The 16,731-nt window shown below is 38.7% G+C and overlaps 1 protein-coding gene across 1 annotated transcript; it reads right to left on the bottom strand.

The window, feature by feature from the left end:
- Positions 1-5,755: 5,755 nt before the first annotated feature.
- LOC101670446 (DDB1- and CUL4-associated factor 12-like protein 2) lies at positions 5,756-8,048 on the bottom strand. Its single transcript, XM_004780644.3, is given in 4 exon segments — positions 5,756-6,233; positions 6,235-7,090; positions 7,093-7,206; positions 7,949-8,048. Coding segments are annotated over 4 exon segments (1,548 nt in total).
- Between the last annotated feature and the right edge of the window lie 8,683 nt (positions 8,049-16,731).

Below are 16,731 nucleotides of genomic sequence, written 5' to 3'. Positions count from 1 at the left end.
GAAAAGATGGAATCATTAACTGAAAGAAGCAGATCACAAACGAAACTACAGAAAATATTCTCATTTTCATAGTGACGACATAGATGAATACACTTATGTACAAAAAAAAAAATCTGGGGTGCCTGGGTGGCTCAGTCCATTAAGCGTCTGCCTTGGGCTCAGGTCATGATCTCAGGGTCCTGGATACAGTCCTGGATACAGTCCCACATCAGGCTTTATGCTCAGCGGGGAGTCTGCTTCTACCCCTCACTCTCCCTTTGTGCTCACTCTCTCACTGTCTCTCTCTTTCTCAAATGAATAAATAAAAACTTTTAAAAAAAGAAAAGAAAAAATCTGGAAAGTTATACACTGAGTTATTAAATAGTAGTAATCTCTGGCTGATGGAAATGAGGAGTTTTTGTTTTCTTATATTTTGCTTTTTTATATGTACCACTTTCCACAATGCACATAGAAATTTCCTTGTAAAACTGTAATAATTAAATAAAAAAAGTACACATACGCTTTCAAAGAATTGGTGGGAATCTAGAGAGATCAAGAACTAGTATCTGTAGAGTGCTTATATGTATTAACATGCTAGATCCTGAGTATTGAATAGTTAGTAATAGAAGGCCAGGTTTAGAGAAGTTAAGCAACACATCTATGGTTATTCAGAAATAAATAATAGAGCTACGATTCAAACTCAGGTTTTTGTGATTCTAAAATATTTATTCCATTTTATCTTGCTGGCCCAGATCTGCTATTAGTCCTCTATGAAACTATTAAATAATCAAAATTTCTGCTGCCCAACCAAATTATTCTGTGCTATGAATTGTCATGATCACTAGATGTTTTTCATCCATCAACCTAATCTTTATTACATTTACTAATGTTTGGGTGCCTAGGTGGCTCAATGGGTTAAGCCTCTGCCTTTGGCTCAGGTCATGATGTCAGGGTCCTGGGATTAAGCCCCACATCAGGCTCTCTGCTCAGTGGGGAGCCTGCTTCTCTCTCTCTCTCTCTGCCTGCTTCTCTGCCTACTTGTGATCTCTCTCTGTCAAATAAATGAATAAAATCTTAAAAAAAAACCAGCTTTTTACACTTACAAAGGTTCTGGTAAACTAATCTGATAAAATAATTAATGCCAAGAAATTATTATATTAGTCATTGCTCTGGATTTCCCAGTGTCACGTATGTGGAGCCTATTGTGCTAGGTATTGGGATGAGAGCGTTCACATTCAAATGGGGGGGGGTGAGTAGGAAGATCCTCACATAGTTAACTGCATTACATTCTGATAAATTCTGTATTAAGATAATAACAAAACATTCACTGTGGAAGTATGAAGACATAAAATGTATACGACCCTGACATGTTACAGAGTTTAGAAGGAAAAAAGAAAAAAAGGAGGGAAAAGGCCTAGGAAGCAAAGACCATTGCTTATGCAAAATAACACCTAGCAGTTAAAGACCCCTTCTTCCTAAAGATTAGCCTGTTTTGTCGAAACCTCCTATAACCACATTACCCTTTTGTCGACATCACCCTCCAGTGCTAGGTGTCTCTGGGTTTGCAACAGGCCAGTAGTAAGTAATCATTTAAAGCAGTAGATCTTAAAATAACATCTCTTAAAGCAAAAACTTGTGGCCTATGCAGCCTATCTTTCACATTAGTACGTGTCGTTCTATCTGAACTGCATCCCTGAGCAGCTCACATAGTGACATGTTTATTGTAGCTGAGTTACCTTAGACTTGCAGAGATTAGGAAGCTGTCAGTAAAACATCCAGGAGGGCTTTGTGAATTGCTTTCTAAAATCACTCTAAATTAGTAATTGATGGAAAATTTTTGACAACTTGTTCAACACTGACTTTGGCTGGAAAAAAATATCAACATCTGGAGAATCCAATTCTGTTTGATCATTAATGCTAGAGTATATTTAAAAGATGAATTTTTTCCAGAGTATTCCGTTTATTTCACTGGATATCCTTGATTAGTCATTTCTTTCTCCCCCTCCTCAAAAAAGAAAAAAAAAAAAGAAATTAACTCATCCAAAGTGTAAAGGGAAAGAACATAAATTTTCAAGTCAGAAATATATTTGGGGAGGTATATGCAAATATGTAGTTACATAAATGGAACTAACTTTTTTTTAAAGTTTTTATTTATTTATTTGACAGAGAGAGATCACAAGTAGACAGAGACGCAGGCAGAGAGAAAGAGGGGGAAGCAGGCTCCCTGCTGAGCAAAGAGCCCGATGAGGGCCTCGATCCCAGGACCCTGAGATCATGACCTGAGCCGAAGGCAACGGTTTAACCCACTGAGCCACCCAGGCGCCCTGGAACTAACTTTTTTAAAGATCTTAATTTGTCAGAGAGAAAGAAATCGAGAGTGCTCAAGCAGGGAGGGTAGCAGACAGAGGGAGAAGCAGGTTCCCCACTGAACCCAGTGCAAGACTTGATTCCAGGACCCTGGGATCATGACCTGAGCTGAAGGCAGACACTTAACTGACTGAGCCATCCAGGTGTCCCTGGAATTAACACTTTTAAAAAATAGTTATAAAAACCTATAATGCAAAGGTTTCAGGCAACCATAATAGATAACTTGTACATAAAAATATGTGTCCTCTTGCATATTTTAAGTGACCTACAATTTATGGGTTTCCTGGAGGGTTACTTTTTCAATTACTTCACGCACAAACTACATAATTAATTATACTTCTGTAGATCACTTTGTCCCTGAAGTAGCAAATGTTTTAAAATAATTAAACTTCTACATAATATAAATACATACATAGTTAGGCTATTTAGTGTTTTTAAAAAGAAAACCCATGTCATTTAGCATCAAAAAGATATACCTAACTTATGAGAAAGTTAAGAGTGAGTCAGCGATGAAGTGAAGGGGCAAGTTGACGAACAAATAAGAGATAGTCCTTCTAATTCTTCTTTAAAACCCCACCTCATGGAAGTCTATCATTTACTCTGAAGATGTTCTTCCAGTGTCCACAAATAATGATCAAATACTATAAAAAAAATACCCTATATCCCACAACAAGACAGGCAGTGAATACTTCGGTGAAGTTCTCAACCAATATTTAAGAAATTTTTAGCATATAACTACTATTAGGTAAGAAGACAAACTCCTACAAAAAAGTCTTTCAAAACTAATTTCTTAAAAAAAAAAAAAAGAACATTAAATGTTTTAAAGAAACCTTCAAATCTAAGTATTTACAGGTGAAAAATGGATAAGCACCAGAGCCTGACTGGGAAATGAATTAAGGCAAAGAGCAAAGCTGGGAAAACAAAGCAGGATCCCATACTATTTAAGAGAAAAATCTTGTCTATGTGTTTATGCATTTATTTTTTGTAGTCTTAATCTTTAAATCTCCAGAGGCAAATACATCCATTCAGTCAATATTTACTGAGTGCCTTTGATTTGCCAGACATTAGTGGAGAAATAAGAGAATACAAAGATGGCAATTACATTCTCCAGTTATGACTGAGTTGGAGACATAAACATGCACAGGATTATAATTTACTACTATGTAACAACAACTATATCAACCTGCTAAAACAATCTCTGTAAACAAATGCTCATTTTTTCTTTATTTCTTAATTCATTTTTAGCACCATTGGTTCAGATTTCCAACTGAACAGTGTGTAGCTAATAGACACTAAGGCAGCACCTGAGTGCCAAAATAAGGAAAAACAAACATGCCACAATGCTAATCCAAGGTCAGCATAACCTCGCCTTTTTGAGGAAGGTCCAGTCTCCTTTCTCATTTCCAATATTTTCATATATGGAGAAATACTGTCTGTTTTCTTAACAAACCACAATTTGTATTTATCTGAACCACAAAAATAATTTTCTTTAACCTAATCCCATTTATTTTAATCTCCAGACCATTTTCTTGAAACAAACTTCCAGTATCCTTAATAATTGTATATTATTACACTGAGGGCTATAACATTAGTACTTTTAAACAACAAATAATAAGTAATAATAATAAACATTCTACTTTATTTAAGACTCTTTGAAATTCATGAAATAATTTACTAATTTGGTCTTTACAAATTAAGCATCTTTTTCAAAGTAGGGACTGGGATCATTATTTCCTTTGCAGTTTTTTCTTGTGACTTAACTGTTAAGCAGAATTAGAAAATTTTAAGTATTCTGAAATATAGTATTTGGTATTAAAAACAGCAACAGCAAAAATATCCAGTCTATACCCTGAATACATTCTGCCCCACCTGCCATACATTCTATGTTTTTTTTTTTAAGATTTTATTTTTATTTATTTATCTGACAGACAGAGATTACAAATAGGCAGAGAGGCAGGCAGAGAGTGGGCAGAAATCAGGCTCCCTGCTGAGCAGAGAACCCAGTGTGGGGCTCTATCCTGGGACCCCAGGATCATGACCTGAGCCGAAGGCAAAGGCTTTAACCCACTGAGACACCCAGGTGCCTCTACATTTTTATACTTAAAATCCCTGCTTTGAATGATGGCACTGAAATTTTGTGCAAGTTCCATAAATAAGAAACATTCAAATATATTCACAAATTCTGATAGTACTAAGGCAAGAAGTGAAAAAAATACACATTCATTTACTTATTTAACAAGTCATTAAAACTTACATAAGGATTGAAGGAGAAAAAGATGAATTAGGTTTTCAAATTAATTCTGAACATTCAATGAACAAAATCCTTGCATTTCTAAAGTGTTCTGACAGATTGGGATTTTAGTACAAAACAAGATTCCATGACAACTTTTTTTTTCAAAAATAAATACTTTTTATTTTATTTATTTCTTAAAATATTTTGTTCATTTATTTGCCAGAGAGAGAGAGAGAGAGCACAAGAAGGGGTTGCAGCAGGCAGAGCAGGCAGAGAGAGAAGCAGGCTTCCCGCCAAGCAAGGAGCCCCATACTGATAACTGACTGAGCCACCCAGGAATCAAAAGAAACACTTAAAAAGTATGTTTACCAACAACAACTTAAAAACTATAAATATCTAAGATTACAATTCGCAAACAGAATGTTTCCAAATTCGGTAATCTAAAACTTGAAATTTGTTTTCCACTTGGAACAATGGTCTATAAAACTATGGCAAGCTTTCCAGAACAGAGGTACAAATCTTGTTTTTAAGCATGATTTTATTATATTATCTACTTGCAATGAAAATAACTAAGCACAATATTATTGCAATACTGCTAACAGAAAAAAAAAACAGGATAAAGGAAATATACAAACTTCTAAAACCATGATTGTATAGAATTAAAAAGAGAATATATAACTCAAAGAAGACAAGTAAGAGTCAAAACTCCTTGTAATAAGAATTCAAAAAGATGGTTTGGAAGGACACCTGGGTGGCACAGTGTGAAGCAGCTGCCTTTCACACGGGTCATGATCCAAGGGTCCTGGGATCCAGTCCAGCATTGGGCTCCTTGCTCAGCGAGGAAAATGCTTCTCTCTCTGTCTGCCACTCCCCCTGCTTGGGCTGTCTCTCTGTCTCTCTATTTAATAAATAAATAAATAGTTAAATATAAAACTAAAAAAAAAAAAAAAGATGGCTTGGAGAGGTATAAAAAAGCATTAAAGCCCAATTTTGATTGCCTTAAGGATACCTCTCTCTTCTTTCTCTCTCTCATACACTATGGACAGATAAATTGACAGTTTCCACCTGCAAGACAAACAACACACTGAATTAGAAAGCACAAACGCAGCATGAGGAAGGAAAGTGAGAGGGGACTGGAAGGTAAATCTGGGCACTTTAAAAGCGCAGCAGCCCTCCTTAGCTCCAGAGTCCTGCGTAGTTCCCATGGAGGCCTGAAGGGAGAGGTCCCCCAGCCACGAAGAGCTTCATCTCCTGCCAGTTGTAGCAGTGGGTGTAGAGCACGTTGGGGAACTCGCCAATCCCACCAAAGTAGTTCACCCACAGGTCATCGTGGTTGAGCCAGCCTCTGCCACAGGTGAGTTTGAGCTTCCTTCCTGAGGACCCAGGAGAGGCGTCCGGGCTGTTTGAGGCCCTCTCCTCCAGGAACTTCTGGGCACGGATGTCATAGGAGAGCAGGGAGCCATGGCCTGTGCCCACGGTGTTGATGTGCTGGTAGAAACTCAGCGAGCGCACACCTGTGCCGCCCTCTCGGGAGCACAGGGGCCGGATATTCTGCTGACGTTGGCGTGGATTTAAGAAGGAGACATGGGACTGGGAGCCCACTGCGTACAGAGACAACTCATCACAGTAGGTCAGGCACACATTCTCTCGGCAGCCTGATGGACAACAGCCTGGACAAAGTGCTGCGTGCTTTCCACAGGTGGAAGTAGCCGTCCAGGGACACCGCTCCCAGCTCCTGGTTCTTGCCGCTGAAGGCCAGAGCCCGCACCTTGCGGTTACTGGGGCTGGTGCTGGACCTGGGGATGGTCTCCATGTCCCTCGTACGGATGTGGGGGTACACAGGAAGACCAGCGTCATTGTGCCAAGCGATGCTGCCATTGAACATGTCGGGATCCATTCGCCACAGTGCTACTGTGCCGTCACGGGAGCCGCTCATAGCCACTGTGTCACTCATCCAGACGATGGTGAAGATCCAGTCCTTGTGGCCATGGCGGTCCCCCAGGCACACGGGGTCTAGGGTGGGCAGCTGGTAGATAGTCAGGCTGTTGGGATTCTCACCCCCAGTGGCCAGAAGCGTCTTGGAGGGATTCAACTCGATGGCGTGGATACCGCAGGTCGGCTGAGCCCGGGCTAACCGGGGCTCCCGATCCCGCATCAGGGGGATGTGCGTGATCTGACCCGAGTGCACATCCACCACGAAGAGGGTGTTACACTTGGTGCCACACACCACCTGCCTAGTGTTCAGCCACTGTGACGCGAACACCTTGTTGAGTGTGCCCAGGGCCAGCTCGCGCTCCCTCAACAGCTCAGGCAGCTTCTGCACCGCACAGCCTCGCAGCTCGCCCTCTGAGCCCGAGAACCCGGCGCCGCCCCATGCGCCCACCTCGCGGCCCTTCAGGTAGTGGACCAGCGAGCGCCTAGTTGCCGGCCGCTTCTGCTTCTTGGGCAGCAGCGGCCTCTTTGATTCCGTCGCCGCTGAGCTCTGAGACCAGGAGCTCGCCGAGCCCGCCTAGATGGCTGGAGCTTTCTGCTACCTGTCTGTTGCTGGGTCAGAGTGGGTGGCAGGTGAGTGGAGGCAGCGGCACGTGGCCCCTGTATTGGTGGTGTTGGTTGGGGAACCGCGGGCTCTCAGGGGCCAGGAAGTGGCAGAGATGGGACGAGGTGGTGGAGAAGAAGGCGAGGGCAGCAGGTGAAAAGAAGTGGGACCTGATTGTCGTGAGGTGGCAGAGGTGCGGACCTGCAAGAGTGTGGGAAGGGCAGCTAAGTGAGTTAATGAGGAGGACTAAGTTGGGGGCTCAAGTGTGAGGAAGCAGGGACAGGGGGAGAGGTGGGCAAGGAGGTAGCAAGAGCGGTGGGAGGGAGAGCTCGCCGACCTGGGGAGTTGGAATGGACTACTGCGGCCAGGATAAACTGAGGGCCTGTGCTCCAGGATCCCTATGCTGGGCCACGTGCTCCTATCCTGGATTTCCACTAGGCGTCACAGGGTATTTCTCTGTTTTCAGTACAGCAGCCAACTACCGCTCATAAAATCCCTACTTAAAATCTGAAATCTAAAATAAGGTTTTCCACGAGGCTAGAGGGAACCAGGACAGTTGTCTGCATGAAGAAACAAACGTGCACTTGGAGCAGTCCTGGAAGACACTTGGCTAAGATTAGGCATTGGATTTTGTGGGGAAATCGAAGTGTTTGGCAGCTACAGAGGACCCTCCTACTTAGGTTCGCTCTGCAGCCGCTCTTTTTTAAACCCCTCTGCAGTTATCTTAAACAGTTGTCACTATATATATTTATCGAAAAAACTTAAGTCTTTGAGCTTCTGTGCTGCAGTGACTTAAAAGGTGCATCCTAAATGCAGGTGTCTGGGGGCCCCACTTTCTGATAGGCCTGATGGTGGGGACCTCTCAGTCACAGCGTTGGGAACTGGCAAGTCATTCTGAGGAGGAAGAAGTTCCTTGGAGGTTTTGACTTTCATTGTACCCTATAACCCTAGGGAGGTGGAAAGGCTGAGTCAAGGGATGGGGCACCTTCCTCTCCACTCCTTGGTTCTGTTCCTGCTCTCAGTCCCTCAGGCTCAGGTGCTTGGGCATAGTCCCCTGGGGCCTGAAGAGGGGTCCTTGAAGAATGGTCAAGATTATCACAGAGATAGAGATAAAAAAAAAAAAAAAAAAAAAAAACTTTCAAAAGGAGGCAGCCACCGGGATACACTGATGAGACAATGTAAAGGTTCAGAGCACCGGCTTAGTCTCAGGAGTTGGAAGTTTCATACCCTGGTCTGTGGCTTCAGAGCATTCAGAGCAGCTTGGTGATAGGCTTTTACCGAGGCAGTTACACAGTGATAACGTGGTGCTGTGAGGCTACTGGTTGATACCAACTCTGTACACACACACTCTTCTCCAGACATAAAACATATAGGATGGGTGCTGGGTGGATGTGTGGGAAGATGCATTTACTTTTCTGACAGATCAGGAAAAACCTTGGGAACTGCTTCCTTGCTGCTTCCTCCCCACATCCCCTGTCCTGTTTATTGACTTTTCTCTGTCCTTTGCAATATCACTTTTTCTTTTCTTTTTTCTTTTTTTTTTTTTTTGCAATATCACTTCAATATTATTGCCCAACATCTAAGTATAAACCATGGGCCTTTCCTACCACTCTAGTCCAGGCATTACATTCCACTGCTCCCCAACACTCTCCAGCACCCCAGTTCTGATTCCTCCCCATCTCATTCAGCCCATAACAACAGAAGATGTTGTGATTGCTACAGGTAGTGAAAAGAAATTAGAGAAGGCTTCATGGAGGAGGCTGCATTTTGTTTCCACAGGTGGGCATAGGGAAATGGACATTTCAGAAAGAAGCAACCATATATGACAAGGCATGGAGAATGTAGAGAAGAGGTTGACAAATGTTAGTGTGCATTCAAATCACAGGGGCAACTTAATAAATATGCTCATGTCTTGGCCCTATCCTAAAAGATTTGATGGAGATGACCTGTGAACAACGCTTTGAGAAACAATGTTCTAAGCTCTTTTACCCAGGTCAGGCAGCGTGTTTTTCAGGCAGAAGATTAACATCTTCAGTGTACTTCAGGGCTACCCTGAAAATAGACCCCTATCCCCTGGGTGTTTATTGTGAAAGCCTTAGCAATTAAAGTGGCTATGATCATTTGATGCCAAAGCAGAGGGTGGCCTAGGCAGAGAAATTTTACCTATTATGTATCAAGAACTTATTATATTTTACTATATAACCTGATACCTTTGCTATTTTATTACACTAACAAACAACTGTTTTAGCAATTTAAAAATTTGATCTTGTTTAATTCATTATTATAATAGTGTTAGATTTTGTAGAGGAGAAAAAGGAGGACGGCGGGGGTTATGATTTGGTAAGTCACTGAATGATGGATGCAGGATTTTAACCCAAATAGTCTGAATCCATATTCCATGTTCTTAATCACTTCTCAAGAGATATGCCGGGGGTTGAATGAAAGTTTCTTCTAGTGATAGAGATTTTAAAAAATATTTTATTTACTTATTTGACAGGGAGAAGGAGAGAGAGAGCACAGACAGAGGGAGAAGCAGGCAGAGAGAGAGGGAGAAGCAGGCTACCCACTGAGCAAGAGAGCCTGATGTAGGCATCCATCCCAGGACCCTAGGGCCATGACTTGAGCGGAAGGCAGACGCTTAATGACTGAGTCACCCAAGTGCCCCACAGTGATAGAGATTTTTTTTTAATTTTATTTATTTATTTGACAGATGGCGATCACAAGTAAGCAGAGAGGCAGGCAGAGAGAAAGGAGGAAGCAGGCTCCCCGCTGAGCAGAGAGCCCGATGTGGGGCTCTATCCCAGGACCCTGGGATCATGACCCAAGCCGAAGGCAGAGGTTTCAACCCACTGAGCCCCCCATGTGCCCCAGTGATAGAGATTTTTAAAAAAGATCTTATACCACCTAAAATGGTAAAATACAGCTGTGCACATCTATGGAAGTTGGACTCCACTAGTAAAGACACTGAGAGCAGCTGTGAGACGTTCTGGGATTCAGCCTGTGATCAGTGGCAAGACTTGTTGAAAGGGGCAGCTCAATAGCTCTCTGACACAGTAACTAGACTAGCAAGGGCCAGTTTAGGTCATACTTGATGTCATTCTGTATTAGAATGAACAATGGGAGTATCCATAGCAAACAAAGAGCTAAGGAGTATATCCATCTTTTTTCCTGGGACCAAGTAAGCATCAAAATCTAGTAATATCCTATAAAAAATATAACTCTTGAAGTTACTGATTTATACTTTCAGCAATTTAAACTCATGCAATCTGGTTTAGAAAAACAAAGAAATGTGATGTATCTTCTTCCCATGTTCCATGAAAGAAGATAATAACCATTACCCAGGATTCACAAGAACAAAGAGAGGGCTTTGTATGCTCTGGTGGATAAGGTACCAAAGATAAACAGGCTGTCTCTTACACATCTAATATCATCTCCCAAGTCATAATGCAATGCCCTTATGTCTGCAGTAATGAAGGATGGGTATTAGAACTGTGCAAAACATCACAGAAGTACAGGAAGGGAGACTTTGAGTTCTGGAAAGGATAAAACATCCCTATTCCTTCCAGGCCCTCACTCTAAGAACAACAAAAACAAGAAAAAACAAAAACAAACAAACAAACAAACAAAAAAAAAAACAGCCAAAAAACATAAATCCTGGGGCCACCTGGGTGGCTCAGTAGGTTAAGTATCTGACTCTTGATTTTGTCTCAGGTCATGATTTCCGGGTTGTGAGATCAAGCCCCATGTTGGGGTCTGTGCTGGGCACAGAGCCTACTTAAGATTCTCTCACTCCCTCTCCCTCTGCCCCTCCTTCTCCCTCTCTCTTTAGAAAAAAAATTAAAATGTGAATATATACGTACTATATAACCAAGCAATTACACTCCTGGACATTTGTCTTAAAGAAATTAAAACATATGTTTATACAAAATCTTGCACATGCCTATATTACAGCTTAATTTGCAATGGACAAAATGTGGAGACAATCTAGAAGTCCTTCAACAGATGAATGGTTAAACAAACTGTGGCATATCCATACCATGAAGAGTACTCAACAATAGAAAAGGAACACATTATTGATACAAGCTCCAACTTGAATGAGTCTTGAGGGAATTATGTTGAATGTAAAAAGCCAATATTGAGAAGTTACATAGTATATGCTTTTTACATAACATTGATATAACATTTTTGAAATGACACAGACTAATGATTGCCAGGAGCTAAATATGGTAAGAAGAGTAGGAGGAAAATGGATGTGGCAATAAAAGGGCAACAATAAGTATCACTGTAATGTTGGAAATTTTCTGTATCTGAACTATATTAATACCAGTATTCTGTTCTTGATATTTTACTATAGTTTTTTTGTTGTTGAAGGAGGAGGAAACTGAGTAAAGCATACACCAGATGTTTCTGCATTTTTTTTACCATTGTAAGTGAATCTATAATAATCTCAAAATTTAAAAAAAAATCTTATCATTAAGAAACCATGAAACATATATAGACATCGAAAAGTTGTCAGAATATTTGAAAGAGAAAAAATGAAATATTCTTTGATCAATAGGTTTAACATTAACATTGGACTTAGCCTCTAATTGTGAAGACTTGCCTTTTGACTTGGCAGAAGCCATTAGGACATTTGAGGGTTAGAGATAAGAAAAATGTAGTGAGGTACCACTCTCCTTGGCATCATTCCCTTCACCATACACAACTGCTAGGCACCTAATATAGCAAGCAAGAAAGAATACATTCAGCATTAAAGCCACCATATAAGTGTACCTAAGGAGGCTGCAACGTAATAATCTCAGTGAGGTGCTAGAATCATGATTCTTTAACAGAGCATGATCAGACAAATTTCTAACCATATAGGTTTAGATGGTCAAGGTTAATATACTGTCTGGTTGCCTTTTTTTTAAGTACAAATGAGGCATTTTAAAGTGTCCTCACAACCTCATAAAACTTACAAAAGTAGGCAGAAGACTGTACTTCACAAAGTTAAAAAAAAATCTAAGCAAGTACACTTGATTTTTGTCTATTTATTTAATATGACATACACACTCTACTATATCAATATACCTTAAACATTCTTGAGGAAAAAAAGGAAATTTAATAAATTAATATAATGCAGATGTATACTAGTATTCTAACATGGAATATCTAGAATATATTTGTGTATTGTGGAGAAAGGTAGTTGATAGGAGGGAAGGAGAGAAAGAGGGATGAGGCAAACAAAAAGGGAAAAAATTAAAATACCCTCCAAAATTCAGCATATATGAGATAAGCACATGTTTACATTTATTTGAAATTTTATAAATGTATTTATGTATATATAAATATATATATTTTTAAAAATGAAGTAATGTACAATTTAAATATCTAATATGTTCTTTGATACATTAGTGGATTGTTTTATATTCATTGCTTTGGAGATGTGGTCTAGAGGACTGTTGTTTATTGAGTGCTTATTAATAAGACAAGTACTTTGCTAAGCGATTTACATAAATTATTTTATTTAATACCTACCACAACAACTGGAGGCAAGTATTATTTCTCCCATTGAACATGTTAGGAAGTGAAGGTATAGCAAGCTTAAGACAACTCAGCAAATTTATACAGCCAGTAGGTGAAAGAGCTGAGATTGAAATGTATCTTGGCTTGTTTCCCACGACAATGCACAGCCTATAGTATGTATTCTGTGTTGAATTTTTGCTTATAAAAACAAGTGATATAGTGTTTGTTTTTGTCTCTTGTTTTACTTCTTTGAAGATTAAGAAGTACTGGTTTTATTTTTAATATAGAATATAGTTATAAATGCTAAATGTACAACTCAGCCAAAAACTTGAACCAACTGCTGAGAACTGCTAGGATAGATTTAAGTTATATTGAATTATTTTGACTTGGCTGAGGTCATTAGAACATTTGAGGGTTTGGTAGGGGAAAAATAGAGTGAAGTGCCACTCTCTCTACTTGGTGTCTCTCATTCCACCATACACAACTTTTTTTATGATCATGGAAACAAGAAGATATACTGAATTCTTACCCAAGTGTCTGGTTTCTCTTGTTAAGAGTTTTTTGGACATGTCAAATCAGTCTCAATCATTTAAAAAATCTAAAATACAGCATAATGTACGGTTTCAAATTTATAAGAAAAGGAAATATGTAATATTTTTAATGTTATTTTCTTATATTTTCTCTAATTCCTAATTCATAGAACTATAGGATCAATAAACATCAAAAGAGATTCCATTTCTTTCATTCCTGGTTAATGATACCTAAACATCCTGAAGAGGAGTAGGAAAAGAGCATGGTGCCTGTCTTCCCACAGCATCTTTGATGTCAACTGGCCTCACCCATAGCTCTTACTCTAAAAGAAGTTTTTTGCTGGTCATGCTTTATACCACATGACCCTGTAATATTGTTCCCCGCAGATTGGACCAAATATAGGTAAGAGCCTGAAGATAAGTCAATCCATAGAAAGACAGGTGACTGTATCCTAGGTCAAAAATGAGCTGGCATAATGGCATTCTCAGTTTCGTAATTTTATGTACTAAATACCAGCTACCATGAACTTAATATGCATTTGCTATAGCTAGTCTAGAATGGAATTTTGAAAACACTGATTTGGGGGGAAAATGGCAACTGGAGTTGAATTAAATAAAAATTCAATGTATTGCAAAGAAAGACCCAAAGGAACCAGACTATAGCTGATTGGCAAATGAAAAATGAGACTTCTAGTTACTATACTTAAAAAAAAAAAGCTTAATGCACTTATCTCCAAATTTTACATCTTTTATAATATATTTTGGAGAAGTGAACTTGCATTTCATGTGTATGTTTCAATTTAGTAATTTTAATTTCATATGAATACACACATATTTTCCCATTATCACTTACCTAAATGTCCTATAAGCATTGAAAAATTAAAGGAGACCCAATCAGTTATATTTTCTCACAGTAACTTTGTGTTTTAAGGGAACCTAACTGATCTGATAGCAAAATGCTATTCTATGGAGAAGTGGATTGAAAATAGAAAGCAGGGATTTATTTATCTGTTCATCTATTTTTTATCTCTTTTTCCATACACACACACACACACACACACACACAAAATTTCATATCTATCTATCTATCTATCTATCTACATGCATAAATAATGATTCAAAAAGGTATTGAGAGGTTAAAACCAACAACACAAGAAACAACAGGTTTTGGCAAAGATGTAGAGAAAGGAGAACCCTCTTGCACTGTTGGTAGGAATGCAAACTGATAAAACCACTATGGAAAACCATATGGAGGTTCCTCAAAGACTCAAAAATAGAACTACCTTGTAAGCCAGCAATTGTACTTCTAGGTATTTACCCAAAGGACACAAAAATACTAACTCAAAGGGACACACACACCAATGTTTATAGCAGCATTATTTATAATGCCAAATTATGGAAACAGCCTAATTGACCGATGAACAGATAAAGATGATGTGGTATATATACACTATGTAATATTACCCAACCATCAAAAATAATGAAATCTTGCCATTTGCAGTGATATAGATGAAGCTATACAGTATTATGCTAAGCAAAATAAGTCAGTCAGAAAAAGAAAAATACAATAGGATTTCAAACATATGTGGAATTTAAGAAACAAAACAAATTAGCAAATGGGAAAAAAGTGAGAGAGGCAAACCAAGAAATAGACTCTTAACGACAGAGAACAAACTAAATGTTACTGGAGTGGAGATGGGTGAGGGGATGGGTGAAATAGGTGATGGGAAAGAAGGAGTGCAGGGATTTTTTTTTTTTAATTTAAATTCAATTTAGTTGACATACAGTGCAGCACTGCTTTCAGGAGCAGAATCCTGTGATTCATCACCCACATATAACACTCATGCTCATCCCAACAAGTAAGGAGTGCAGTAATTGTGATGAGCACCAAGTGTTGTGTGTAAGTGTTGAATCACTATATTGTATACCTGAAACTAATATTATATTGTTGGTTAACTAACTGGAATTTAAATAAAAACTTTTTTAAAAGAAGCTAAGAAAAAACACTGGGAGAGCACTTGCACATCTGGAAAATATATAAAGAAAACCAAGTACAGCATACTGTTTATCTCTCGATGGATATGTTAGCTATGCACAAAAATATAAATAATAGTAAGTTACAGGTTCTCCAAAGGCAAAAGAAACCTTATCCAGCTTACTCATTAAAAAAAAAAAAATTCCTACCATGCCTAGCACAAATGATTTTAACTTGTAAAAACAGGTTTTCAAAAAAAATAGTATTTTAAAAGAAAGGTATATTATAGAATAAATGCTCAAATCATATTTCTATCACTTTAATGTCCACAAATTTCAATATTGTTGTATTTGTTTTTTAGAATTAAGGTACTGGGCTAAATTGTCTGGTAAGCCTTTCAAAAAAAATGTATCTAGATCTGAGGACATTCCATAATTTTATGAAACACAATTACTAGCCAAAGATACATACAGTTTTCAAGCAAAAAAAAAAACCAATTGGATTATGAGAATTACTTTCAACCTGCACAAGATTTAAAGTACTGTGATAGCCACCTGGAGATACTATGGGTATAAAAATGATATTCATATCCCAGAAATAGTCTTTGAGGTTTGTTATATGAAAATTTCTCAAAGTATTAGAGCTCAGTGGAGTGCCCAACTAATACTTATAACACATCATTTGATACAACTGGGTCTGTTGAGCAGCAAAGGTTAATAAAAAAAATCAGTGTGCCCAGGAGAGCAACGTCTCACCTACGTTTATCACTAAGTATTGATCATATTCAAACAGTTGATGTATTATCACTCCAGAAGCTCCAAGGTTAAATATTCTGAACCCAGTTTTAACAGCAACAGATTTTAAGCTATTGTTCTCACCAAAAAGGATCCAAAGGGATAATGTATTTTGGCCAGAATTTTCCAGTTTGAGTAGCCTAATTCATAAAGCTCCAAATTTTCAATTCTCTTTAAACCAGGTGTAAGAGAAACCTATGTTAATGGTGAATAATAATAAAAATAGCTGTCATATTATTTATCATAGTTTATTATGAGCTATGTACATACAGTCTTCACAACAACCCTGAAGGATAAATATTTTTGTCTCTACAGATGAATTGACATACTAAGAAATTAAATTAGACTGCTAGTGTCAGGGATGAACCAAAAATTTAGTTTTATCCCAAACCACTCATCTGCATACATATAGCCTAAACCACCATAGCAATATACCATAGACTAGATGCCTTAAAAACCAGAAATTTGTTTCTCATATTCTGGAGTCTACAAGTCTGAGATTAGAGTACCAGCATGGTCAGATTATGGTGGCAGCTCCACCCTAATGACATCATCTATATCTATCTGGCTCCTTCCAAAGGCCCCATCTCCTAATACCATCATCCTGAGAATTAGGACTTCATAATATGGATTTTTGGGAAATACATTCAGTTCACAGCACACACCAAAAAGAACATTCAAAATTTTCTATGCAAGAATTTCTAAGATGTATTATAAACATTCATTTGTGAGAGGCTTTACAAACAATATATATGTGTGTTTTCTGCAATGAAATACATTTGGCAAATAGGTATACACAACATTCAATTGGA

Source organism: Mustela putorius, unplaced genomic scaffold (assembly GCF_011764305.1).
Source record: "Mustela putorius furo isolate JIRA1106 unplaced genomic scaffold, ASM1176430v1.1 tig00003901_pilon_pilon_pilon, whole genome shotgun sequence".
In the NCBI taxonomy this organism is placed as follows: Eukaryota; Metazoa; Chordata; class Mammalia; order Carnivora; family Mustelidae; genus Mustela; species Mustela putorius.
The sequence above is the reverse complement of the archived record's forward strand: the minus strand, read 5'-3'. Positions and strand labels throughout refer to the sequence as shown.